The sequence below is a fragment of the Bacillus rossius genome, chromosome 2 (assembly GCF_032445375.1).
Source record: "Bacillus rossius redtenbacheri isolate Brsri chromosome 2, Brsri_v3, whole genome shotgun sequence".
Classification (NCBI taxonomy): domain Eukaryota; kingdom Metazoa; phylum Arthropoda; class Insecta; order Phasmatodea; family Bacillidae; genus Bacillus; species Bacillus rossius.
In genome coordinates, this window is record NC_086331.1 from 3941383 (window position 1) to 3967932 (window position 26550).

General features: G+C 38.4%; 1 protein-coding gene across 1 annotated transcript in view; it reads left to right on the top strand.

Moving 5' to 3' along the window:
* The first annotated feature begins 380 nt into the window (after window positions 1-380).
* The window catches only part of LOC134529039 (PDZ and LIM domain protein 3), a 155912-nt gene continuing 129742 nt past the window's right edge, over window positions 381-26550 (top strand). The window contains exons 1-2 of the mRNA XM_063362735.1: window positions 381-586; window positions 25853-25998. Coding sequence (XP_063218805.1) covers window positions 25870-25998 — 129 coding nt within the window. The 5' untranslated portion in view covers window positions 381-586; window positions 25853-25869. The remainder of the gene's footprint in view (window positions 587-25852; window positions 25999-26550) is intronic.

Below are 26550 nucleotides of genomic sequence, written 5' to 3' on the forward strand. Positions count from 1 at the left end.
AGTGAATGTTAATTCGACTGAGCGAAAAATACTTAATGTTGTATTGTAATAAAAAAATGTCATGCTATGTATAAATGAGTAGGAGGTGCAACAATTTCTGGCATGCCACGCCACAAAATATGTGGCTAAAAAAAAATGGAGTGAATTATTTTTTACCGGTTTGTTTGCCTGATAATACCTTATGCATTACTTCTCACAATCAGTGTAGCTGTGTTAGTAATACATTACGAAAGCCACCATCTGGCGGGCGGGCCTTGTTCTACTGCGGTCTCGGCAAGGAGAGGAAGCTGGCGTGTTACGGAACGCTCCTCAGCGCACGGTGCGCACGAGGCGGGCGGCGGGTCGCCGGGTCCACCAGTGGACAGGGTCCAAGCACTTGTGGGCCGGTGGAGGGGGGCGCTAGGTCGCGGCCCGGAAGACAAAAGAAGGGCGCTCGAGGCGGTATTTTGGCGCGTCGTCGCATTTTGCCCCGGGTGGGGGAGGCGGTGGAAGGGGGCGGTCAGTTCGCGTCGAGCCGCAACACCACGTGGTTCGGAACCTGGTCGTCCCAGCCGCGCCCACTCCGCCGGTCGCCCTCAGGATTCTAGTAAGCCTTCTTCTCTCTGTCTGTCTTACTGGTGGAGACCTGAAAAATTCGCGGTTTCATTTCGTGTTATGCAAAAATTCAAATAATTATACCTTAGTACTGCCTCTGCCATTGGTCCACTGTTAATCTGGAGGACTGAGGGCCAATTAGAGACCCTCACTCATAGAAGTGTCGAATCACAGGCCACCCAGTCGAGACGACTCACAAGTCAACAGCCAATGGACAGTTGGCATTTTCCCGAGTGTGTAGATGATATTGGAGTCTATCCTGAAGGTCATTGAACCCGCGAATTTTTCCGGTCTCTACGTTACTGGTCAGGGCCGTTATGTGCGCCAGCGCGCAGTCTTCTCGTCGTTCACAGGGCAACAATTACGTCATCTGGCAGATAAGATAAGGGTGTAACGCAAGTCCCTTAAGTGCTTTCGAGAATCTCCACGGAGTGTTTCATGCCTGAAAGTTACTCTGATAACACGCGTTTTGGCCGATTTTCAATCTCCAAAATACAGTTTAAAACCGATATTCCGGAAACGGGACTGTTTTTAAATGCTCTTCACGAACAGACTCCATACTAATCTCGACAGCTTCCAAACCGTGTATTGCGTGCACACTGGCGGATGTAAACAGCGTCAGAACAGAGTCTGTGCTCTAGGCTTGTTGTAGGAACGCGGGTAAATACAGCCTCTGGCTAAAAGCTAAATGTTTATTCCTCTGCAGTTCAAAGCCGACACATGTAACAGTAAAAAAATATATATTAATGCAAAGTCTTGTTTTCTCTCTCTCTCTCTTTAACATCAGCGTGTATTGTCCAACATTAAACTTTAAATATCATCCTACCCTCAGTGACAAATTTATTTTTTCAGAAATGTTTAGATTATTTCATATAAAAATTTAACTGTTAAAAAATAAAAATTCCCGAAAACCGTTTTTATTTTGTTTGTTGAAAATTTACAGGGATTATTAATTCGCTGTCAAACTAAAAATTTAATAACTTTGTTGCAAAATTCAAGTCGAAGCAAGACGTATGGAATATCCCTTACGGAAAATTTTAAATCTCCGTCTCGTCTCGTTTGCGAACTCTAAGTAAAGTATAGGACAAAACAAACATAGGATGTGGGTTGAAATCGATGTGCTTCCTAAGTTGTGGGGTGAAATGTTGTGAGCTGCTCGAAACCACTTGCAATTACGAGAGATTGTTGTCTTTACAACTGTTAAAAGACGGGCACCTTTTTGACACGGGCCCAGGTGTTTTTGCGCTGTGTACTGTGTGTACACGAGCCTAAACTAGAATACACGGTTTTGTAATACTGTACTACCCAAACATTTGTTTAGTAAAAATATCTAAAGAAAATAAATCGCATCGTGTTCCTGTGTACGAAACATAAAAGTAGTATAGGCCATATTTAAACGCGGTGCATTTGACTATGGTCATTAATTTAGGAGTATTGATTGATAAAATATCCTATGGCACTGTGCAGAACTCATCATGACATGTTTACTGCACTAATATATGCGTAAAGTGTCCATCAAACGTTGCCAAACTGCATTTCGGAACAAATGTAGTATTCATATTGGCGCTCTTCCAAACGTAAGATGAGGTCTGCTTTTTATTTTTTTTTATAAGTCACCTCTCAAATTGTGTTATTGTATTCTCATTTTTATTTTTTTTTTGTTTACAATTCCTGCGGTTGATTCTCTATGTCATCGTTGCATACGCCTTTATTTTATTGTTAATTATTGTGCCAAATATATCATATACGTGTAATTTGGTCGTTTTTAAAAAGTCGAAAATATTTTTTTTTTTTTGCTGGCCACCTGAATCAAAGTCACATTCTAAAAGTTCGTTTTCCGATTCTTTTTCCACGACTAGGTTATTAATATTGTTTTATATATATATATATATGAAATGAGCAAAAACCTTTCTCAAGGCAGTTTAAGTTTGGGAGCTATTATAATTTAGAAACACATAACTTAGAATCACGCAAAATATAATTTTCTTCGTTATGCCTGTTCTTGGTTACGTGGTTCGGCGTTGTGTGTTTCTAAGTGAAGTGTTTCTAAGTGACGATCCAAGTCGCGCGGACACGACACATCTCTGTCTGGCGCTCCAGGGATGCGTCGCGCGCGTGTTGCTGCTCTGCCGTTGGCGCTGCAGCGAACGGGGAAGCGAGCTCCTGATTCGCCTGTTTCTGACACTTCCGGTCATCGCGCGGCTGCAGCCTTTCGAGCGCGCTGCTTCCGGCGAGACGGACTTGTGTGTGCAGCGCTGCACACTGCGCGCTGAAGTCGCTGAAGTCGCTGAAGTCGTTGAAGTCGCTGAAGTCGCTGAAGTCGTTGAAGTCGCTGAAGTCGTTGAAGTCGCCGAAGTCGCTGAAGTCGTTAAAGTCGCCGAAGTCGCTGAAGTCGTTGAAGTCGTTGAAGTCGCTGAAGTCGCTAAAGTCGCTGAAGTCGCTAAAGTCGCTGAAGTCGCTAAAGTCGCTGAAGTCGCTGAAGGGCCCCCCACATACACAGCACTCGCCCTGTTCAGCAGTTTGAAACGGCGCTGCGTGCTGACGAAGTCATTGCTGACACTCCTGTGTGGATGCCAAGCGATTTATTCCATACTAGCTATTGCCCGCCATGCGTAGGTACACATGTACAAAGCATTTATATCCCTCTCTAATTATCTATCTCTATACATGTATTCCTCTATATCCTTCTATCCTCTACACACCTACCTATACACAATGTCAATCTATAGCATGAAAATATTAAAAACCTGTGGTTTTTAACTATCTACATTTTTATCTAACTTTTTACCTATCACAGGTGTGCCATAGGTATATAAAACCACGCGCTTATTCGCATGCAACGTAGTGGCAAAATTTCAAAGCAATCCGTGAAAAACTTTCTGAGATTTAAGATTTTGAACGGACTAACATTTGCATTTTTTTTTATTTATATAGATGGTGATTAGTGATGGCAAGAGCGCAAATTTAAAATTAGTATGCTATTCTTGAAAAAGGAAGGGGGTGGAATTTTACGGTCCAAAGGTTTTGCCCGTGGTATAACCGACATAAGTTATACCTCTAGGCGGTCTTGGCCTATATACGGGCAATAAGCGAAAAACTTAAACATATTCTAATCGTGTTCATGTAACATAGTTTTGACGTTATTATTACCTTTGTCATCCCCGTTACGCTGTTATGGTTGCATCCAATTTTGAGGGGATTCTTAACTACCAACCCCCCGCCACCCCTTCATCCAAGTGATACGACCGTTATTGTTGGTGTTCATTTCTCTATAAATATTCCGGGGGAAAAAACCTTATTTCCATCATATCGGTGTGCAGTCTTTGATATCTGTTATATTTAATTTTTTAGCAGGGACAATATTACTTTATGCTGCCAAATGGACTCTGCTATCGTGTTTCGGAACGCGCGTTTGTCTTCAGCTTTAGTTTCATTTGAACCACTTGGTGAACTTTTTTTTTGTATAGGTCGATTAAGAAATTAAGTTATTTATACGATTTAATAATAATAAACGAAACTATGTGTTTGTTAAATTTTCTGTTATGAAAGTTAATGTAAATCTGACTTTTAGCGGCATCTAGGATTTTTTTTAACAATTTTACAAAGACTTTACGAGAACGAATTTTTCACAAATCTTCAGTGCTACGTGATGGAGTAATTGTGATTCATCACCACGGAGCTTTGTAACATTTTCTTTCGATGTCATAGCTGAAAATTTAACATGATCATCTGAATACTAGTACACTGCGCGCATTCATGGCATGGGCTAGATGCACTTGGAAAAAGAAGCGATTTGCGACTTTGTATTGAAAGAAAGGCTCAGTAGCGAAGCTTGGCTGCCCTTACTCTGACTTCGCGTGCTATGTTGGCAGGAATGAAGCACCAACCTTTATCACAAGCAAGACGAGGCGGCAGTCAGGCCTGGCTTTAATCTGTAAGGGCGACACTGTCTCGCGCAGCATGCACCTCTTCGTCTCTATGCCCCAAACACTGCAATGGCTAGTCGTCGCTTCAGCGGCAACACCTCCTCAAGGTCATTTGAGCTGCAACCCTGTGGTTTCGTAAAGGAACCATAATTATAAATAGTTAAGACGTTCATTCACCGTTTGCAGTACTGTGTACCGAAATTTCAAGACCTAAAAACTCCGTTTGAAACCTTTTCCTGAAGATAAAAACACACGGTAAAAATGTAACTTGAATATTAATTTTATATTGCCTTGTGATAAATAACTTAAATTATATTCATATTAGAAGCTTTTCAAAATGATCGAGCGAACAGAATGATTGTGCGATCAGTACACCACTTGGTAACAAATGAGACCAGTTATTCATGTAATTACGAGTTGTTTCGAACGGGAGTTTCACAGAGATTTTTTTTTTTAAGTTATTACTAATAAAAGTTTCAGTTGTGTGTGATAAGAGTGGTTGTTACCCTTTTAAATAACAAGTTTTTGCAACATAACCACCACCGTTTAAATAACAAGATTATGCAACATTAACTTAAATAAGGTACCGGTAGCAGTATTGTTTAGTTACAGCATTTATTCGTTTATAATTTTAATTAATTTTTTTATCTCAGTAGTATAGGAACCACACAACATAAACTTGTGTGACAGATTTCAAGCATGGTATAAAATAAGTTGCAGACAACAACTGTCAGCTACAAAGTATAAATAACTGTAATTGGAACTGAAGTTTTTTTGAAGAATTACATATATTTAAAGTTACTTTGGGTGCGATCATATTGCAATATATATATATATATATATATATATATATATATATATATATATATATATATATATATATATATTCTGTAGAGCTCACGAAACCTTTTATAAATAAAGTATATGTTATATTTTTTCCCCTACAAATTAATATGATTTAGAACTGACAGCATTTTTCTTGTACTTTTACAAACAAATTATTGGCAAGTGGCTTCCAAAAAAATTGTATACAGTGTCACTAATATTTTTTATTGTTTACATGTTTGTAAACTACATTTGTCAATAATCCAGGTATTATTGGTAGAATACACGTACAAAGACGTAAATATAAGGGGACAAATAGGGCTGGTACACCGGGCGCAGCATTATGACGGGTCGGGGGGGGGGGGGGGGTTTCAACTAAAGAGTCACTTTTACTATGGAAATTTACTTGAATATCGTAGTGTAAGGTTACGAAAAATGTTGGATGCAGATGAACTCGTATTGAAAGATTACCACTGTAAAAAAAAAAATTGTACTTTTTACAAGGAAAATCCTTGGAAACTCAATTGCCAACGATATCACTTGTAAAACTGCAAGGCAGAGTTTTGTAAATTTTCAAACGGTACAAAGCTCTGCCTTGAAATTTTACAAGCGATATCGTTGGCAATTGATTTTCCAAGGGCCATCTTTGTAAAGTTACAAAAAAATGTTTACGCTTATATCTACTATATACATCGTCAAATACTTTAAGAAACTTGTATTTTTCTCGTATTATCTAACTTTCGAAGTATTAAAAATGAAATGAATCTAAGTTGAATCACAAATATATTTGGAATAGTGGATTTAATATGTGGTGGCGATATGAGTGCTGTCGGTAAAGGCTATCGTTTGGTTGATTTTGGAAAAAAGGTATTTTTGTGGGAGGGGTGTGGTTGAGTTCTTGCCCCGGGTGGAAACTATTCCTTTATTTTGGTGCGGTCATTTTCGAATACCTGCAATGTGTTTTGGGGAAAATGTTCTGACCTACTATGTAATAAGGTGGCGACACAGCAGAATCTTTTATTATAAAGAAAATAAATAACTTTAAAAGTGCCCTGGTGAAAGCTTCCGGATCAATTTGTTAATATCTTGAGATGACTCTATTTCATGGAACAATTTTAAGACTTGGTAGCTTTTATCAAGCATTGCTCATGTTTGCCGGGTTGGTTTCTTGTTCACTTAGGGCCGGTCAGTGGAAACATTTCTGCTGGTAACTAGACCAAAGAAATTATAGTGGCTAAACCATTAAACTTCAGAATTTTTTTTTAATTTAATCCGTTTAAAACTATTCTACCAACTAGAGATGTAAGTATAATATTTTGATAAATATCTTCTCCGCTGTATTGTTTTGCGAAACAAAACCACGGGAATGAATACTGTTGCAAAGGTGGGATGGATACAAGCGAGCTTGGTCGTCCCAGAAGCTTACAGGGGTGTTTATTGTGGAGGGCTTGCAGCCCCGCGGGTATCGGCGGCCATGCCGAGGGCACTGCCCAGTTGTAACCCAGTTCCGCTGCTTGTTTGGCCGCTGGCCTGCGAGCCGGCCGGCGGATGTATTAATACGCCTGGCACCCTACAGGCGAGGTCGCGTGCGAAGAGGGAGGCCTATCAGCGCGGCGCATCGACCTTGCCGTGACCTTGAGCGCGAGCCGGAGTGGGGGGGTGGATGACTCGCCGCTGGCCGACGCGTGGTCGCCCGGGAAGCCTTCATTTCACAGACGAGAGAGCCACACCCGAAGTTCCCCGAAGTTCATGCATGTTTTTTTTTTTCCCCGTATCTTTTAATGTAGCTATCCTAACCAAATCAACCGTCCACAATGTTTTAAAGTATTTATAATGTAGCTAACCTAACCTAATTGACCATTAGTCTAGTATCCTTTCATCAACACATTTACAATGAACAAAAAAAAACCGAAGATGCACGATCGGGCGTTTGCCTCTCTCGTCTGTGAAAAGAAGGCTTCCCTGGTCGCCCTCCCAGCGAGCACAGTCGGCCAATGAGAGGTCTCCCGCCGCGGGGAGTGGCCAATCAGACGCCAGGGTCGTCCGCTCAGCCCGAGTACGTTTGCGTCAAAAAAGAAGCAACTCCATTTCGCTTCTGCGAGGGTATTTATTCTGTGTTTTTTTTTTTCCCCCGCAAGAATACAACGGTGAAGATGTTTTTTCCAAAATATTGTACTTAATAATTTGTAAAAAATAATACAGTTATTAAAATAAAACACAGAAGTTTGATGGTCCAACAAATATAATTTCTTTGTTCTAGTTACTATCAGAAATGTATCCACTGACTGTCCCTAAGTGAACATGAAACCAAACAGGTAAACACGATCAGTGCGTGATAAAAGCTACCAAGCCTTAAAATTGTTCCGTGAAATAAGAGTCATCTCTAGTTATTAACAAATTGTTACAGAAGTTTATACCGGGGCACTTTAAAAGTTATTTATTTTCTTTATAATAAAAGATTTTGTTGTGTCGCCGCCTATTTACAAAGTACATCAGAACACTTGTCCCAAAACACATTGCATGGATTCGAAACTGACCGTACCAAAATTAACAACCTCCGGGCTTTTATTCCTTTCTAACCATGGTTGAACCTGAGGCAATGAAAGTAATCACCCTGGAAAGGAAACTTAATTAACGAAGGGAATTGGACGAGGAAATGGGAAGGGAGGATTTCACGCTTTAAGATAACAACATTTATCAAGAAAATTAAGTTTCTTAAACAATGTTAGTGACATGTACTGCTAATGGTTATTTTTATTGAAATAAATTTCCTTTATGTATCTGTATCAAGTAGATAGATGCTGAACAGCCTTTCGGAGCCACATGTTTCAATTCGTCGTGGCTAAGGTATGGTTTCAAAATTTTATTCCTAAATTTGACACCATGCAACCTTAAAAAAAATTATCCAACTTATTTTAACCAGTTCTTTAAAATAAAAATGTAGGCACGATAGCTGTTTATCTACCAAGCAACTCATTCTACCCACTGACATAACTGACTGACCTTCAAGAAATAGTAAGTCTTGCATTCCTACAGACTGTTTTTACACACATTCTAAACATCGTTAATTCTTATTTTAATCCCAATATTTCTGGTGTGTTTTGTTAAAACCTGCCTCTCCAGACGATTGTCATTTTAAAAGCTAGTGGTATACAAGATAACTGGTCCTCTATTGTTGAGCAGTTCTTAGCAACAAACAAAGAAGTCCAATATAATAATTACATAAATCAATATGTTCTATGTTGGAGATAAGTGTCAAATTTCTTCACAGATCCTGTCATTGGGGGACCTTCGTAGTTTTAAAAGATGCTACCATTGAATCATAAGGTTTCCATTTAAAATCCAGGTTAAATTTTAGATGCTGTGTGATGTATTCAAACATACCCAAAATATTAACATTAGTTTAGTTTTCAAAATATAGCAATTTATTTTTAAACTGGTTGTTTTCCAGCATTTGCTTGTCTCTTGTCCCTTGTAAGGCTAATGTAATGAATACACATGCAATTATTTGCCATGAAATGAGGACTCCAGTAAAAATTATTTTTGTTTAATTTTTTTTTCTTACCTGTAGTTTTCGACATAGACTAACACAATGTTATGTTCAAAAATTTCGAAGGACTCTGGCAAGTTCACTGTCTCGCACTAATTATTTATACGTGTTATCGTAAGATAAACATACATATTTTCTAACTTTCAATAACAATGGATATAATTGATTGAAATAAAACATATTTTTACTGTCAAAGAATTTGATATAGACTGTGGAAAAAAAATTCTAGAGTAAATTCTGTGATGACGCTTATTACAAAGTTTGTTTGCACTGTACAAGCTCGAAACATGGATGCGTTGCCATGGATCCACTGTTGATTCCTATTAGTAGGGTGAACAGTTACTTCAGAGAGTTTTTCGCTCAGTGCTGGACTCACTTCTACGAGTGTCACCTGAGTTTTGGTCAAGAAATAAAAATAATTTCGATGCATTATGCGCTTCAGGAGTATTTTGCGACCGAATGAATCATTAAGTCTTTACATATGAGTAGAGACCTGTAAAATTCGCGGATTCATTTCGCGATAGGATAGAGTCCAAATACGTTTGACATTATTTTGCTTCAGTTATTGGGCCACAGTTTTTCTGAAGGACTCTGGGCCAATGAAAAATCTTTAACAGAAGAATTCGCGAATCACGATCATTCCAGTCAACAGGTGTTACGAGTCGGTAACCAATCAGCAGATGTAATTTGCACGAGTGCGTAGAGGATCATGGAGTCTATTCTTTAGGGATTTGAAATCGCGAATTTTACAGGTCTGTACATATAAGTTTTCGAAATAGCTGAATTCGAGACGTAATGCAGCACGAAAGTCAGTTTGCATTTAGACGAGACGAGTACAAGTTGACGATACAGTACACTTTCTTAAATTATATATTTTTTAAGGTATATTTATTACAGCAGCAAACAACCGGCCCATTGCGAAATGTGTCATATCTATGATCTATCGGTTCAATTCCTCCATTGTGAATGTAAGATCTTTGCTTACGCCAGAGCTCACTAGAAACAGTGATTGTCTTTATTTATAAGTGATGATCGCCACAGCGAGAGCTATTAGGTCAACCCTAGTATCAGGCCCGTTGACAGGTGGTCCAGGAGACAAAACAGTTCAGGGATGCGACAAGAATATTAAACCTTAGCTCGTGAGTGTTTTCTTCATTAAACTGTAAGTGTCATTCTGGAGTCACATTTGTGTTGACTCCTTCTGAAGTCACAACTGCGCGACGGGTGCGACGCGACAAACGCAACGTACGCGACAAACGCTGCGGACGCGACGCGACGCTAATAAAATAATTTCCTAACCAGTCACGTTTGACACTTTTGTGACGTCAGTGTGACTGCGACCAGGTTCCTTATATATATATATATATATATATATATATATATATATATATATATATATTCTTTGCGTCGCGGGCGCGATGTTACAGAAATGAAGTCACTATTGGGTTTTCAAAACATGGTAAGACTGGTGCCCTTTTTTTAACGAATTTTTAGAATTTTAGTTTATTAAAGGTATCTTTGAAAAAAAATTAAAATTTTCTCATGAATACTGTTTTTTTTTTTTTTTTTCGAAAAAATACATTTAAATGAAACATATCTCTCAAATTAATAATGGAAATAAATTATACATTCGGGAAAACAACCTCACTTATATAAATACACTTGAAATTGTTTATAAACACAATTTTTATGACTAACATTTACAATAGATAAATGTTTATAATTATATGGATCATTATTTAGTATCAATTACAAAATATATGAATTAAAAACACAATTAATTTTTATTTTGCCTTGTTTCCTTTCTGTCAATTTATTGTTGCATGGTGCGCGTGAATCTTAAAAATTCACTCTCGTCAATTTTTCATAACGCGCCTAAAGAAGTCTACCTTCAAAAAAACTAAATGTCTGCTACCCCTGGAACGACGCAGCCCCGGTTATCACGCCTTATAACTTGATCACCACTGCATTGATCGCTCTAGGAAATCGATTAGGAACATCGTTTAGCCCGGTTCTCCGTCGCCAGCAATCTCATCGAGCCCACGGCCATTCTTTAATCTCTTTTCATCGCACTTCCCGTCGAGCAAGACTCTTGGGAACAGGCGCAATTATAGATTTTAGAGCGTAGCCTATCGGGAGATCATTAATTTTTAACTCCGGAAAAATTTTCAAAGGGCCGAAGCAATTTTAAAGTAAAGTACAGGATTTTTAATTGGAAGCTGATTCCGGCTAAACGGTAGGCCGTCACAAAAAAAAATCATTGCACCATTAGTAAAGGATTTTAAGAATTGGTTGTATGACTTTTTGTCTTATCTCCAGGCAGGAACAAAACTGCTTTTCAAATTTAATTAAATTTAGTTGCTACATAGACAGGAAATCTGTAACATTAGAAAAGCTTCACAAAAAAATTTCGAAGCTGGAGCGTGGAGCCGAAGCCGATGTCCGCCATCATGGATTGTGACGTCACGGCGGCAATCTTGGATTTCACTATCTTGAAATCGAGGGCCCCACTCAAGAACGTGGTACTTTTCGTCATGGTGACATCACGACCTAGGTTCATGTCGGCCATCTTGAATTTTGACATCACATCCACTATCATAAATTTTGATGACACAACCACCATTTTGCATTCTAACATCACAGCCCCTGTTTTGATTCTGACATCACATCCACCACCTTGTTTTCGTCTGCTGGAGGCCGCCATCTTGGATGATGCCACAGCCACCGTCTGTTTTTTTTTTTTTATATTCTGCTGGTGGTCACCACCTTGGATGATGTAATGTCAGGAATTTTTTGTTTCTGCTGTTTGTTCCTAGAGGTGCACCAGCATCGCTCTGTTTCATGCGCATAAGGTCAATGTTTCATTATCTACCAATGTTGTTATGACCCTTATCGACATATAAATTAAATTTTTTATACAAAATACTTTGGAAGCGAGGTGATTCGAACCATTACAGCCCGGACCACTGGGTTGGAAAACAGAGGCTTACGCCTTTGACTACATGGCCATCGAAACATTTGCCAGACCGAGAATTAAATACTCTATATAAAAATAACACACATATTCGGACTTGAAGTTTTTTTATTTAATGAATAATAGCATCACCTAATAGAAGACGCTGCCGCCATCTTTGATTATAGTACTTTCTCCTAGGAGCGTTAGTATCACGTAGTGCACTCATCATCTGCTAGAAAGCGCTGGCGCCATCTTGTTTTCAATACCCGATACCAGGAGCGCTAGCATGCACAGCGTCTGCTAGAGGGCGCTGCCACCATATTGGTTGAAATTTTACCCGCTAGAATGCAGTAGTATTTACTACCATTACGTCCACCATCTTGTCAGCCATCTTGGCCCCTTTATTGAAAATCTGTAATTATTAACCAAGAAAAACGGGGAAAATTATAAAAAGTTATAAAAATCACTTTTAATTTACTTCGTGTACACACTCGAGCGACGAAGGTGTGACTCGTTAAGCAAATGAGCACTGAAGTGAAAACAGAATATGTCTGTGTAACATTTTTCAAGATGAATGTTCCCAGACTTCAGTACAAAAATAAAATACCAGAATTATCCGAATACACTACTTTCAGCACTAAAGTTCCTGTGTTTAAGGGACCGTTACAAAGAAATTCCAACCAGGCTTATTGCTGTAGCTTAAACGGTACGAGCGTGTTGTAGGTAAGACAAAAAATGTATATATTAATTCCCACAACTGTATACAATTCTGAGTGTCCTTTGTCCGATGCAACGGTCAAAGATTTGAACCCTGTGCCTCGTTCTTGTTTCCTGTGCACACAACGAGTCGTCCACGGGAAGCCTTCATTTCACAGACGAGAGAGCCACACCCGAAGTTCCCCGAAGTTCATGCTCGCTTTTTTTCCCCGTTCTATCTCATTGTATAAACCGGTGTGGCATTAAATTTTGCGGTCGATTAGGAAAGGTTAGCTACATTATAAATACTTTAAAACATTGTGGATGTTTGGTTATATTAGGTAAGTATAGCTACATTAAAAATACTGTAAAATCATTTTATGGTTGCTTAGCAATTAACTTTTTGATATGTAGCTATCCAGCGCTAGGAACCCGTTCACATGATTTCACAGTATCTTTGATGTAGCTATCCTAACCAAATCAACCGTCCACGATGTTTAACAGTATTTATAATGTAGCCAACCTAACCTTTTACAATGAACAAAAAAAAAACCGAAGATGCACGATCGGGTGTTTGGCTCTCTCGTCTGTGAAAGGAAGGCTTCTTGTCGTGCACGGTCTAATTAGGGTAGCTGTGGTCTAATCACAGTGCAGACATGGCGCGCAGTGCGCGGGAGCTGTGCCGGCACAGCACACCAGCCGCACAGGGTCGCCTCGTCGAGCAATAAGCCCCGAGCCAGCACGCCGGCGCATCACGCCAGCTGACGTCACGTCCTGGTCCCCCCCCCCTCCTTCCCCCCCCCTTCCCAACCCCAACCGCTGACGTCCCTGAACGCATTCCGTAACTCGAGTGCGCGCAGCTGCGCAGTCAGAAACGGATATCACGCTCACAAAAAGTAAGACGTTAAAAACTAGTTGCCAAAAAAAAAAAGAAATTAAAAACTTTGCAATAAAAAAAATTGGTTGTCTTGTAAAGTCGGTTTACGGACGATAGTTTAACGTGACAACGTCATAGCAAAACATTGATGAAATGATTGCATACTTTTATTAATAAAATTGAATCATTTTTATTGAATTATCACTATTTTGTATGGATACAAAGAAGGAGTGAAGTGAAATCTACAATTTAATTGATAAATTTACTTTTATTTGCACTTATTAATTCAAATATGTTTATTACTTTAACGAACAGATTATTTTAACAATAACTTTTATACATGTTTGCTATTTAACTTCTTCCAATCTGTGTTATTATGTTAAGGATAGGACGATGATAGGAAAAGTAGGAAACGAATGGGACTGTTTCAAGTTTAATGTTCCTCGAAAAAGTCAAATCGATGGTTGTTCCAATCGAGTGGAAGAGAGATAGATGCGGCGCAAGCGTACAATGAGCGTAACGGGACGCAGCGTAACGGGACAATGTGCGTAACGGGACACTTTTTCGTGCGTGCAGCCGGCGTTCATAGATTTATTAGATGTCACGTCAAAAAACATTTTAATATACTAAATAATGCAGGGACTAATATGTCCCAGTTATTAATGTAACTCACTAACCATGAAACACTAGTTATACCCTCGTAGAATATCCTCAGTACAGCCTTGCGTGAGCACACTGTTCATCCACATATGTGTAGTCGCATGTGATAAGTGCGCCACATTAACAACAGATATCCTAAATAGTATTGACTTTTGTAACATAAAAAATGAGATAAAATATTTTCTTTCCTACACAACGGTTAAGGACTCATGTTCCGTCCATATTAATGAGTTTATAAAAACATGGAATCGAATCTCAACATCACGCGATTTTATTGAAGACGGAAATGCGTGACAATTCGACTGATGGTCAAGCGGTGACGGATCCTCAGCAAATGTGAAGCCCAACCCCAGACTGAGGACTCGTATTCCTGTCGGAAGTAATTCCGTGTGGTTGGTTGCCGTGGAGGTTTTCGAAGTGTGGACCGCCGCGACAACGCACGAGCTCGGCGCGTGTGGCTCGCACGAGCCTGGCGCGTGTGGCTCGCCGCTCGCTCGTGCGCGGGAAGGACAGTGCAGACGTCACCGGGTCTGCTCCTGACAGCGCGTTCTTCCCGGCTGCGAGCGCACACGAGGCGCTTCAGCGTCCACTGCATTGCAACAGCTTCGTTCAGACTGCTCACGAACACTGTCTACATCCAGTCAAAGGCAAACTAACCTAGTTTTACTACCAAGCGTCCAATTTAGTTATACGTATAGACCTGCAAAATTCGCGGATTCATTCGGTGATAGGCTAGAATTCAAACACATATACCTCTTAGATAATTTTTTCTATTGGCTTACTGTTCATCTGGACGAATCTCAACCAGTTATAAACCCTCAACCAAAGAAGGATCGAATCACAGACAAACCAGCTGAGACGACTTACATGTCGGCAGCCAATTAACTTGCGTTATTTTCCCGAGTGTACAGGGGTATGTGCAGTCTATCCTGAAGGCCATCGAAACCGCGAATTTTGCAGGTCTCTAGTTATACGGCACAGCACATCCATACTAAAGTCCAATTCTTCCAAAACTTTGGTTAACAAGTCCGGAGTAATGGAAACGACAGCCTCTTCAATTCTGTGTCTCAACTCTGGCAAATCACTGGGTACTGGCGGAACGTAGACACGATTTTTTTTTAAAGCCCCAAAAGAAAAAGAAAATCGCATGGCGTTATGTCAGGTGAATGTGTCAGCCATTCTCTCGATCTTCCTGGCTGCAAGCGAGAAAACGACAAAGCAGTACAGCTTGCGCCTGGGTTTGTCTAAAACTATTCGAGTTATCTCGTTAATTTTTAAAATCGAACCAACACTCTACAACGCTTACAGTTGATTATTTTAAATTTTATAACTGTGACGTTCATACGGTAACTTTGAATATTTAAAATTTAAAATAATACTATGCTTACTTGACAAGGAAGGATGGCTCGTTTCAATATGGCACCACGCTGACAACTTCTTTAGAATATAAATATTTGATAATGCTTGTAACTCGAAACCCGCGACACTTTTTTGCTCGCAGTCGTCATTCATCTGTTTTCGGCTTGCACTTGAGTTCCGCACGCGGACGCTAATCTCGCATCTCCGCGCACTGCTCCAGACAATGGCTGACCCCCACTTGTCATCACTGCTCTGAGTCGCTGAACACCGCCAGTCACTGATGAACTCGCTGTTCACGAGACGCAGACACGCATTTAAATTAAAATCAATTAATTGTAATATATTAAAGACAACAGCTTCAAGGATGGACATCACAGTTCTCTATCCTTACTAATATGTTAAATGCGAAAGTGTGTTTGTCTGTTTGTCCTTAACGCTGCTACGGAGCGACGGTGTGACATGATTTTTTTTTTTGCATATAGATAGTTTATGGGCTAGAGAGTGACATAGACTACATACATATAATTATTAAATTCTGTCACTAAGGGAGTGAAAAAGGTATAAATTCAGTTTTATAATAGAAAGTCTTAGGAGGCAGGTCATAGACACACACAGTGAGTTTGTGTAATTTATCTACGTCCGCCACACGGTCATATAGTAAGGTCTGGCCACTTCCTATCCTTCTCCTTGGCGAAACCCATCCGCTTAGTGAAGCTCGCGGCTGTTAGCGAACCAACGGCCTTAATAACAGTCTGGTTTATAACTTCGTCAATAGATGGTGTTGCCTTGAATATGTAACGTTCTATCGTTTGGTGCGTCCGTCACGTCTTGCCTAGGGTTTACCTGAATTCCCTCAAAATGGAGCTGAAGATTGGCGTGCCGGTTTTGTTTATTCGTAGCATTGATGCACCGAATTGTACAATCAATGGGACTTTAAAATCAAAATTTCCCGTTTTTCAAGTGTATGTTCTACAGACTTGAAACTCGGTGGTGATTTTCCTTATATTATTATGTGTTCAACCCGGGAAAGGTCAGATAGTTCAGCTAGAAAGGTATAATCAGACAAATTTCACCTATAGGTTTGCTCTTTACTTCTTAGCAATCTACCAAGTTGGGATTAATGGTATTTTTTATTGTTAAAGTACACATTTTACTGACCACTTTATTAGACATGTATTCTAGCTTTGATTACGTGACATTATTAAATTGATTAATATTACAACGACAATCCATTTATAAAACAAACATAAGTAGACTTCATAGTAACCGTTGAAAACAATTTAGATCTCCAAACTCGCTATTTTGAATGACTTTTTAATATTGAACTTCTTTCTTGTTGCATAAAAGTTTTCCACGTTCTGTTTTCTGTCTCGACAGGGAATGGGACCAACTGTTGACACTTGAAGTCCAACTTTCTTGGACTAGTTCATTTTCATGACATTACGACATTACGACATTAGTAATCGTCTGAAAAAAATTAACAATTAATTCTAAATACGAATTCAATAAAGCATTCATCGATCCTTAAGCAAAGGGATTAATAGCCTTTAAATTAAATTTTCAGAACTATTTTAACTGTAGGGAGATAAACTATGTGGGTTTGGAACATTTCACTGCTTATTAGTCATAAATTCACTTTAACTCTCTTTATTGATGTCTGAATCATTTAATAATTCACTCGCACTAGTCAGCGAGATAAGCTTGATATGAACTTGACTACACCAATAAGCTGACATGAACTTGACTGCACTAATAATCTCGACATAAATTTGACCGTTCTTATAAGCTTGACATGTACCTGACTGAGCCAATAAGTTTGTGAAGTTGTGTTATAAAACTTCCATTATTTTAATAAAGAGAAGTAATCAATTAAAAAAAAGAGCGCGTGTAACTCAGTACATGTGATAGAAGTGAAACTTGTTTGGCAATTCAAACCTCGACTCGCGAGTGTTCTCTTTATATCTCTTTGGCGTCAGTAACTTTTAAAAACAATGTTTAACGAAAACGCTGTATTAAAATTAATCAAATCATTAATCGTTTCTCAACAATGTTTCTCGAAAACGTTGAATTCAAATTCGGCCTAGAAATTTTATTCTCATTATCTCCAAAGAAGTTTCACTTCAAAAATATTACTTTAAAACGTAAAATAAGAATAATTTGTAGTAAACTAGCTTGTCATTAAGGTTCAGTCCCGTCTCTGTGCTTCAATGTCCCCACATTCGCTCTGCCTTACAGCAAGTGTCTTTAGCGATGAGTAGACACGCGTGAATTTCGCGGATTCATTTCGTGTTATGCTAAAATTCAAATAATTATACCTTAGTTTTGCTTCTGTCATTGGTCCACTTTTAATCTGGAGGACTGAGGGCCATTTAGAAACCCTCACTCATAGAAGTGTCGAATCACAGGCCACCCAGTCGAGACGACTCACAAGTCAGCAGCCAGTGAACAGTTGGCATTTTCCCGAGTGTGTAGAGGATATTGGAGTCTATCCTGGAGGTCATTGAATCCGCGAAATTCACGGGTCTCTAGCGATGAGAATCAAATGCGTGTGTGTGTGTCTATATATATATATATATATATATATATATATATATATATATATATATATATATATATATGCCAACCACGAGAAGCCTCTTTCTAATGGCTCTTTCTAATAGCCTTTTTCTAGTCATGTATGGCTTTGTCTCTTTAGTTGTTTTTGTTGGTCAATAGAAGTTAGACCCTGTGTGGCTTCTCTTAGCTTGCTTTCTGTTGGTGTTATTTATTTGCTTTTACATTACTAGTGCCCATGTTTTGCTCAGCTAGTAGCCTTCTCGTTTATTTATCTGTGTGGTTTCAAGTTTCCGCCAATAATTCGCAAAACTGACTGGCTATAAGTAGAGACCCGAAAAATTCGCGGGTTCAATTACCTCCAGGATAGACTCCAATATCCTCTACACACTCGGGCAAATGCCAACTGTTCATTGGCTGCTGACTTGTGAGTCGTCTCGACTGGGTGGCCCGTGATCCGACACTTCTATGAGTGAGGTTCTCTAATTGGCCCTCAGTCCTCCAGATTAACAGTGAACCAATGACAGAAGCAGCACTAAGGTATAATTATTTGAATTTTAGCATAACACGGAATGAAACCGCGAATTTTTCGGGTCTCTAGCTATAAGTCTATACCAGGAAATATTAAAATTAAATTTTTGACAGAAATACCCGGAAGATTCCCTCCGAATCAAAAGTGCTCATACATAAGAAAACCAATAATAGTAATGTAAGTTTATTGATTCTTGATGTTGACGATGTTCCTAGCTTCTAAATAAATATATTCCTAGGACTGGCAACTTGATGAATACTGGCGAAAACAACTAAAGTGTTAGATCGGCGCCAAATGTTTCAGTTGTACTGGAGGAGCGGCCTAATGGCTCAAATTCAGGTAATTTCTGTTTCGTTGTGGATCTAAGCAGTGCTGCTAAATCGTGTTCCATCTCAAGGTCCGTTTATAATAATTTTTAACACAGATCATTGGTGCATCTGCTGATAAGCTAAAGGCGACAGCATGCGATCAAAATTCTGTTTATTTTCAAAAATAGGGTGATTTTTTTTATCACCCAGCCTTTAAGTAAGAGTGACTCAAAATTAGTACAAAGGATTATTTTTTATTGAATTTTATTCTAATTTTTTTTAACGTTTATTGTTTTTGAAAAAAAAATACAACTTATTTTTTCACTGCCGCTGACACCAGACGCATAGTTTCTTGACAGCTATTTTCGATAATACGTAAGGGACGAAAATAGTACGCAAAAGTTTGGTTTAAATATTGGTTTGGGATTAATCTTAACAGGGGCCTAAACCTTTATTTGTGATAACGGACCCCTCCCTCGCGTTTACGAAGGAAACCAGAGTTTTCTGTGCATTTTGTAAAAACATTGTTTTGGGAAAAATATGTATTTATTTTATTGTTTGGAGCCCATTACTTTGTTGTTGGAGCTCGTCTGTTCATTACTGATTGTAAACATTATGAAAATATTTTTAAGTGTTCAATTAATTTTAAAAAAGTTGTTTTTTTATAAGAACTTAAAAACAGAAAAGCTCCCGTAATTTCGTAATATTATTTTTGTCACAAAGCGGGTTTTGATCTGTTGTGAATTAGAATTAATTTGATAATCCTACCGTAGTTACTTCCTCACACATTCTGCGAACCCCTGGAGAGAAACAAACAAACAGCTAGATAAATAATGTACGTGCAAACAACCTTCTTTAAGCTTGCTAGTGGTTATTCAAATAAATTAGCCGATGAAAAAAAAAATCTAAAAGGGTTTGAGCGTACAACAGATGTCCGTGAAATTTACCGATTGTCTTAAATGAAAACACAGGAAATTATCGAGTGAGCATACAAATTTTTAAGTGTATTTTTGTCAGCTTTATATAAAAAAACATCAGTGTTTCTCGCGGGCAACCCCGGCGAGAATCTGCATCAGGTCTACTGTGAGAGTGTTGTGAGAGTGTTGTGAGAGTGAGTGCGTGCGCTCTCACAAATCAAGTAAGATAAAGAGTCGCAACTCAATGTTATAACAATCGATCTTATTTTCTACCTTAAAATGGAAACCATGAGGATTTTGGAAGCAACTTAACAACTGGCAACCCTGATTTTTTCTCCCGTGATTAGCAATTTATTTAGGATTACTATTAATTATTAGCACGGCAAATGCTAGCATAGTTCATGGAATACTACAAAAATGTTCTAAGAAAGTTATAATTCAGTCAGTCAATGCATTATTGCTGTACGATTCAAACATTAAATTGACTAAAAACAAATACTCTTGAATGAAAGCCTCCATGTACACAAATACTGAATCGGCCATTTCTTCAATTTGACCACCGTGACAACATTATCCACATATACATATAAAGTTATAATTATGGAATAATTATAGTAAATCAGTACTTAAATAGTAATAAAATTAAGTTTCACGTAAGATACAATTATTTTTTTTTTCTAATTCATGCTCAGTAATAAATTACAGTTACGATTTATTTTCCCTATATTGGCCCTATGCAAGCCGCACAATAATTTAGTGTCATGATTCGGCCTGTATACTTGCGCCGCCCCCCCCCCCCCCCCCCCCCTGTGCGCTCTTGGTCAGTGATGACACGCGAGTGTCGTCAAACGCCATGAAACAGGTGACCCATCATTCCCCCCCCCCCCCTACCTTCTCAGTCTCCACACCGTTTCCATGGCGACTAGTTGGCTCTGGTCCCCACACACTGACGACACTGCAGGGCTATCCACGGACAGCTCACCGCTGCGTCAGAGACCCCTGTCGACGAGATGGCGCGCGTGCGAGGGATAACTGCTACAAAAATGTTCGAAGACTTCCTGGTGCCGAAGAAGTGACCACCACTGCCCGATAGCCGTACGCACGGTACGTACGTACGTACGTACGTAAGTGCGTATAAGACCCGTTCTACATCGGCACGGAAACGGAGATGCGGATAACGTGAGCGGAGACGTACCTCCCGGAAAATTTCACGATTGCGTCTGCTGTTCTTCCACAGTGCCAAGTAAACGTAACAAATGACTAGAGACCTGCAAAATTCGCGGTTTCTATGGCCTTCAGGATAGACTGCACATACCCCTGTACACTCGGGCAAATAACGCAAGTTCATTGGCTGCCGACTTGTAAGTCGTCTCAGCTGGTTTGTCTGTGATTCGATCCTTCTTTGGTTGAGGGTTTATAACTGGTTGAGATTCGTCCAGATGAACAGCAAGCCAATAGCAAAATTATCTAAGAGGTATATGTGTTTGAATTCTAGCCTATCACCGAATGAATCCGCGAATTTTGCAGGTCTCTACAAATGACCACCGATGAGATTGCATTTCAAGGTTACAAGATATTAATTTAATTTTAAAATACGTATATTATGCTTCAAAATCATAGCACGGGAAAAATTAACATAAATAATAAAAATAAATAACAAATACTCTTGTAATTGAACTTTTTTTAACGGATTCAGAACATGAACAAACGTGGCTATCGCCGCTACTGTTGGTCGCACGGGGCAACGTAAACGAAAGAACTCAGCATTGCCCAGCTAATCCGCATGGTTCTGTCTCCGTCTGTGTGATAGTGTGGAAAATCTGTTCCGTGAGATCTGCCTTCGTTTAAGTAATCCTTCTCTGTTTACGTGTCATTCTAGAACGGGCTTGAAAGAAATCGCTTAAAACATGTGTACAGTAACGGTTTTTTTCACTTCGGGCTTGGGACGAAAATTAAAAATAATATCCTTAAATAATAAATGATGTATAGGCAGGCATTTTTCGCGAACAGTTCTGGACACTTACTAGACTGCAAAAAGGCATACCCGCGCCTGTGGTTTCTTCCTTGTGATTGGCGGCCGTCTGCGAGAGAAGTTGTCACCTTGTTTTACCGAGCCACTCAGGACGCGTTTACTTCCGCACTGAATCACTGTAATTGGTGTTGTTACGTGGGAGAAACTCACCCAATCACGAAACACGGACTTTGCTATAGTATTTTAACTTTCATCTATTCTCGAAATCTTTTCGCGAAATCTTCGTGCCCCCAATGATAGGTACATTTTTATTTTTATTTTTACAAAACTTTAAATACAAACTTTAATGCATAAAGTATGAGTCGGAATTCTACCGATTAATCTTCGACTGCAGGTTCATCGTGACAAAATATGTTGAAAACATATAAACGACTTAATGATCTTAATTGCTTCCCAACGCTGGTACACGTCTTTGAAGTTGGAGATGAACAACAATTTATTTTGCAATATTTTGAAAGTATTTAAGATAGTTCACCTAGCGTGTGAATTATATTTTTTTGTCGCTGTAGTAAAATTATATTTATTTGAAATATTCGAGGTAACACCTTTATTTTACACTTTTTTGGCGTGTTAATAATCCCCTTAATTATTTCAATAAAATATTGTTGCTAAAGCGACAAGATTCGCGGTGGATGTAGAACTCTGTTCAAACAAACATGACCCAGCCGCTCAGTGATCCATCTTGAAATATTTCTCTATTACCAATACTAATAATACAACTGTTTGCGGCAAAAAGTCTTTACATTGGATGATATGATAAAAATAACTCTTGGAAACGGCTACTTACATTATTGAATAACTCAAAAATATAGTATTTAATTTTTTTGTCTATTTCTCTGTTGGTTCCAGCATCAGTCGAAAACTACTTGAGGGATTTTAATGATTATTTTTATTTTTATTAGAAAGGTCTTTGGCTAACTAAAAAAACTAGGCTAAATATAATTCCAGAATTTCGCCCCTAAGGGGGTGAAAGTTGAGTAAATATAATTTTTAAGATGATAAATTATATCTATGAAACTAAGCATGATTAAAGAAAGATATTGGGTACAGATAATAAGCATACAAAAATTACCAACCACATTTTTTTATTTTGTAAAGTTCAATACCTGAGAGGTGAGAATGGCTAAGTATGTTTTAATGCAGTTTTTTGGACACACCATTGCAGTTTTGTACTTTTTGCCATGGAAAAATTCTGACCGTTAAAAAAATTAATAAAAATATGAAGATAAAAAATTCGCAGAAAATAAGATTGAATCAGCTGATGTCGGACAAACGGAACCAAAGATGAAACTAAAAAAGCGTTATGGATAACACAACGAAGACAGCTCGGACAAAAAATTCTCAACATATAAATATCATACATCACAAGAATTCCGTTGAAGGAACATAGTCATTGAAAACGCAATATAACAACACAGACGAATACCGTGGGCTAACAACGACGAGACAGAGGCAGACAAAAAACCTGGACAACGCAGAAAATATGTAGGTAAACACAACGATGAAGATAAACAAGTACTATGGACAACGCAATGACGAAAGCACAGACGAACACAGAAGAGTTCCAATGACAAACAGTTGTGACGTTTCGGAACTGACATCTGTTCCCATCATCAAGCACAAGCAGACTGATATTGGAAACTGGAAAACCATGGGTTGATATATGTCAGAGCTCCTCTCCTTGCACAGCCAATGGTAGGTGAGGGCTATCCTGATTGGTCACGCACAAAAAGGGTGATAAAGTATGTTTTAAAGATTTATAATTTTTTTCTGAATTTAATTAAGCGTAATAAATAAATTTGTGTGCCAATAAAAACATATGAAAACAAACCAATTTTTAATTTTGCGAAATTCAATCTCTGAAGGGTGAAAAAGGGATTAGTTTATTTTAAAGATTTATAATTATATCTCCGAATTTAATTAAGCTCAGTAAATTATATTAGGTAGTATTAATAATAATAAACATACGAAAACTATCAACAAGATTTTTATATTTTGAAAAATTCAAACCCCAAGGGGTAAAAAGGGGATAAATATGTTTAAAATTTTTATAATTATATCTCCTAATTTAATTAAGCGTAATAAATGATGTTGTGTACAATTAAAAAACATATAAAAACATACACCATTATCCATTTTGCGAAATTCAGTCAATAAGGTGTGAAAAAGGACTAAGTTTATTTTAAAGATTGATAATTATATCTATGAATTTAACTTAGCATAGTAATTAATATTGGATAAAAACAATAAACCTACCTAAACTACCACCAAAAATTATTATATTTTTTTGCGAAATTCAAAACCTTCGGGTGAAAAAGGGGTGAGTAGGTTTTTAAGATAAAAATTAATATCTCTAAATCCAAATAAGCGTAATAAATGATTTTGAGTTCCAGAAATTAATGTACATAAACTACCAACCACGATTTTTTTTTTACATTTGGCGAAATGCAAACACTACAGTTTGAAAACGGGTAAGTATGGTTTTAAGATTAATAATTATATCTTAGAATTAAACTAAGCATAAGAATCATTTTAGGTATAAATAATAAAATAACAAAATACCAACCACAATTTTACAATTTTGCGAAATTCAAACTATAAGGTTTTTTAAAGGGGTATGTGTGATTTTCAAATATACTTAAATAATGGGAGGTATTTGAAACGAGGTGAAATTATTTAATAATTATAAGCATAGCTTTAACCGTAGTAAAAGAAAGTGTTAATATAAACGATAGCATAAACTTTGTTAAAATGTAATAGGTGTGTGTTTAACATTTTTTATAAATAAAATAGATAGCAGGCTTTAACGGCTATTGTTTGAAGTAGCTTAGCTTCTGGGTTGTAGCCGCGTCCAAGGTGAATATATCACCGACGTTTCAGTCTAAATTGCAGTAGACATCATCAGGGTAGAGTTGCCAACAGAAGTATCCTCCCCATAGAGGTTTGCCAATAAAGATCGCATGCAGAATTTTTACGATGCACGCGCAGCATGCAACGAAATTTTCACAGGATAAAAAAAAGCTACATACAAATAAAAAAAATTATATGTGCTTTTTAATTTTAAACTTGTGTTATTGATATTGAATACTGGTCCATATAATAGAAAAAAAACTTTTTTTTATTGTGAATATTAATAGAGACCCGTGAATTTCGCAGATTCAATGACCTCCAGGATAGACTCCAATATCCTCTACACACTCGGGCAAATGCCAACTGTTCATTGGCTGCTGACTTGTGAGTCGTCTCGACTGGGTGGCCTGTGATTCGACACTTCTATGAGTAAGGGTCTCTAATTGGCCCTCAGTCCTCCAGATTAACAGTGAACCAATGGCAGAAGCAACACTAAGGTATAATTATTTGAATTTTAGCATTACACGAAATGAATCCGCTAAATTCACGGGTCTCTAAATATTAGTGATAGAAATTGTATTTATGAAATTTTTCAGGTGTATTTTCAAGAATGTATTTGCATATTTCATTATTATGTAATACATATTTAAAATTAATGAATTAGAATAAAATTCGGATGTTTATTGTTTTTTAATTATTATTATCAAATAAAACTTATGTCGATTATTAGAGACCCGTAAAATTCGCGGGTTCATTTCGTGTTATGCTAAAATTCAAATAATTATACCTTAGTGTTGCTTCTGCCATTGGTTCACTGTTAATCTGGAGGACTGAGGGCCAATTAGAGACCCTCACTCATAGAAGTGTCGAATCACAGGCCACCCAGTCGAGACGACTCACAAGTCAGCAGTCAATGAAGAGTTGGCATTTGCCCGAGTGTGTAGAGGATATTGGAGTCTATCCTGGAGGTCATTGAACCCGCGAATTTTACGGGTCTCTATCGATTATATTACTAAATTAAATAATGAATTTTGTACACGTTTTTATATTGAGTACTTGAGTATTGAACTTGTAATTGACTAGTGGTGTTTATGCCATCACTGGAGTGCTTCCATTGTTTGATGGCGCGCTGGGACGCCCAGCGAGCGTGTGTGCGGGAACTGTTGCGAGGAGGGGCAGGCCGGCGCCTCACGGACACGGCTGTGACGTGTGTCCAGGCTCCGGACAGCGCAGCATGAGCTCAGCCCGCAGCGCCAGGCCGCACAGCCTGTCCGTCTCGCTGCAGCGGGACGGGGTGTCCACGCCGTGGGGCATCAGGATCGTGGGCGGCTGCGACCTGGGCGCGCCCATCGTCGTCACCAAGGTGGGTCACCGCTTAGCAGTTCCTCACTTTCTCACTTCTACGTTACGTGTTTCTAAGTTACGTGTTTCTAAGTTACGTGTTTCTAAGTTACGTGTTTCTAAGTTACGTGTTTCTAAGTTACGTGTTTCTAAGTTACGTGTTTCTAACTTACGTGTTTCTAAGTTACGTGTTTCTAAGTTACGTGTTTCTAAGTTACGTGTTTCTAGGTTACGTGTTTCTAAGTTACGTGTTTCTAAGTTATGTGTTTATAAGTTACGTGTTTCTAACTTACGTGTTTCTAAGTTACGTGTTTCTAAGTTACGTGTTTCTAAGTTACGTGTTTCTAGGTTACGTGTTTCTAAGTTACGTGTTTCTAGGTTACGTGTTTCTAAGTTACGTGTAACTAAGTAATGCTAGTTCTCATTTATTATTTTCTATATTACGATAAGTAGGGACCGGAAAAATTCGCGGGTTCAATGACCTCTAGGATGAACTCCATAGTTCTATACGTACACTCGGTCAAATGTCACCCACTCATTGGCTGCTGTCTTGTGAGACGTTCCAGCGTAGCAG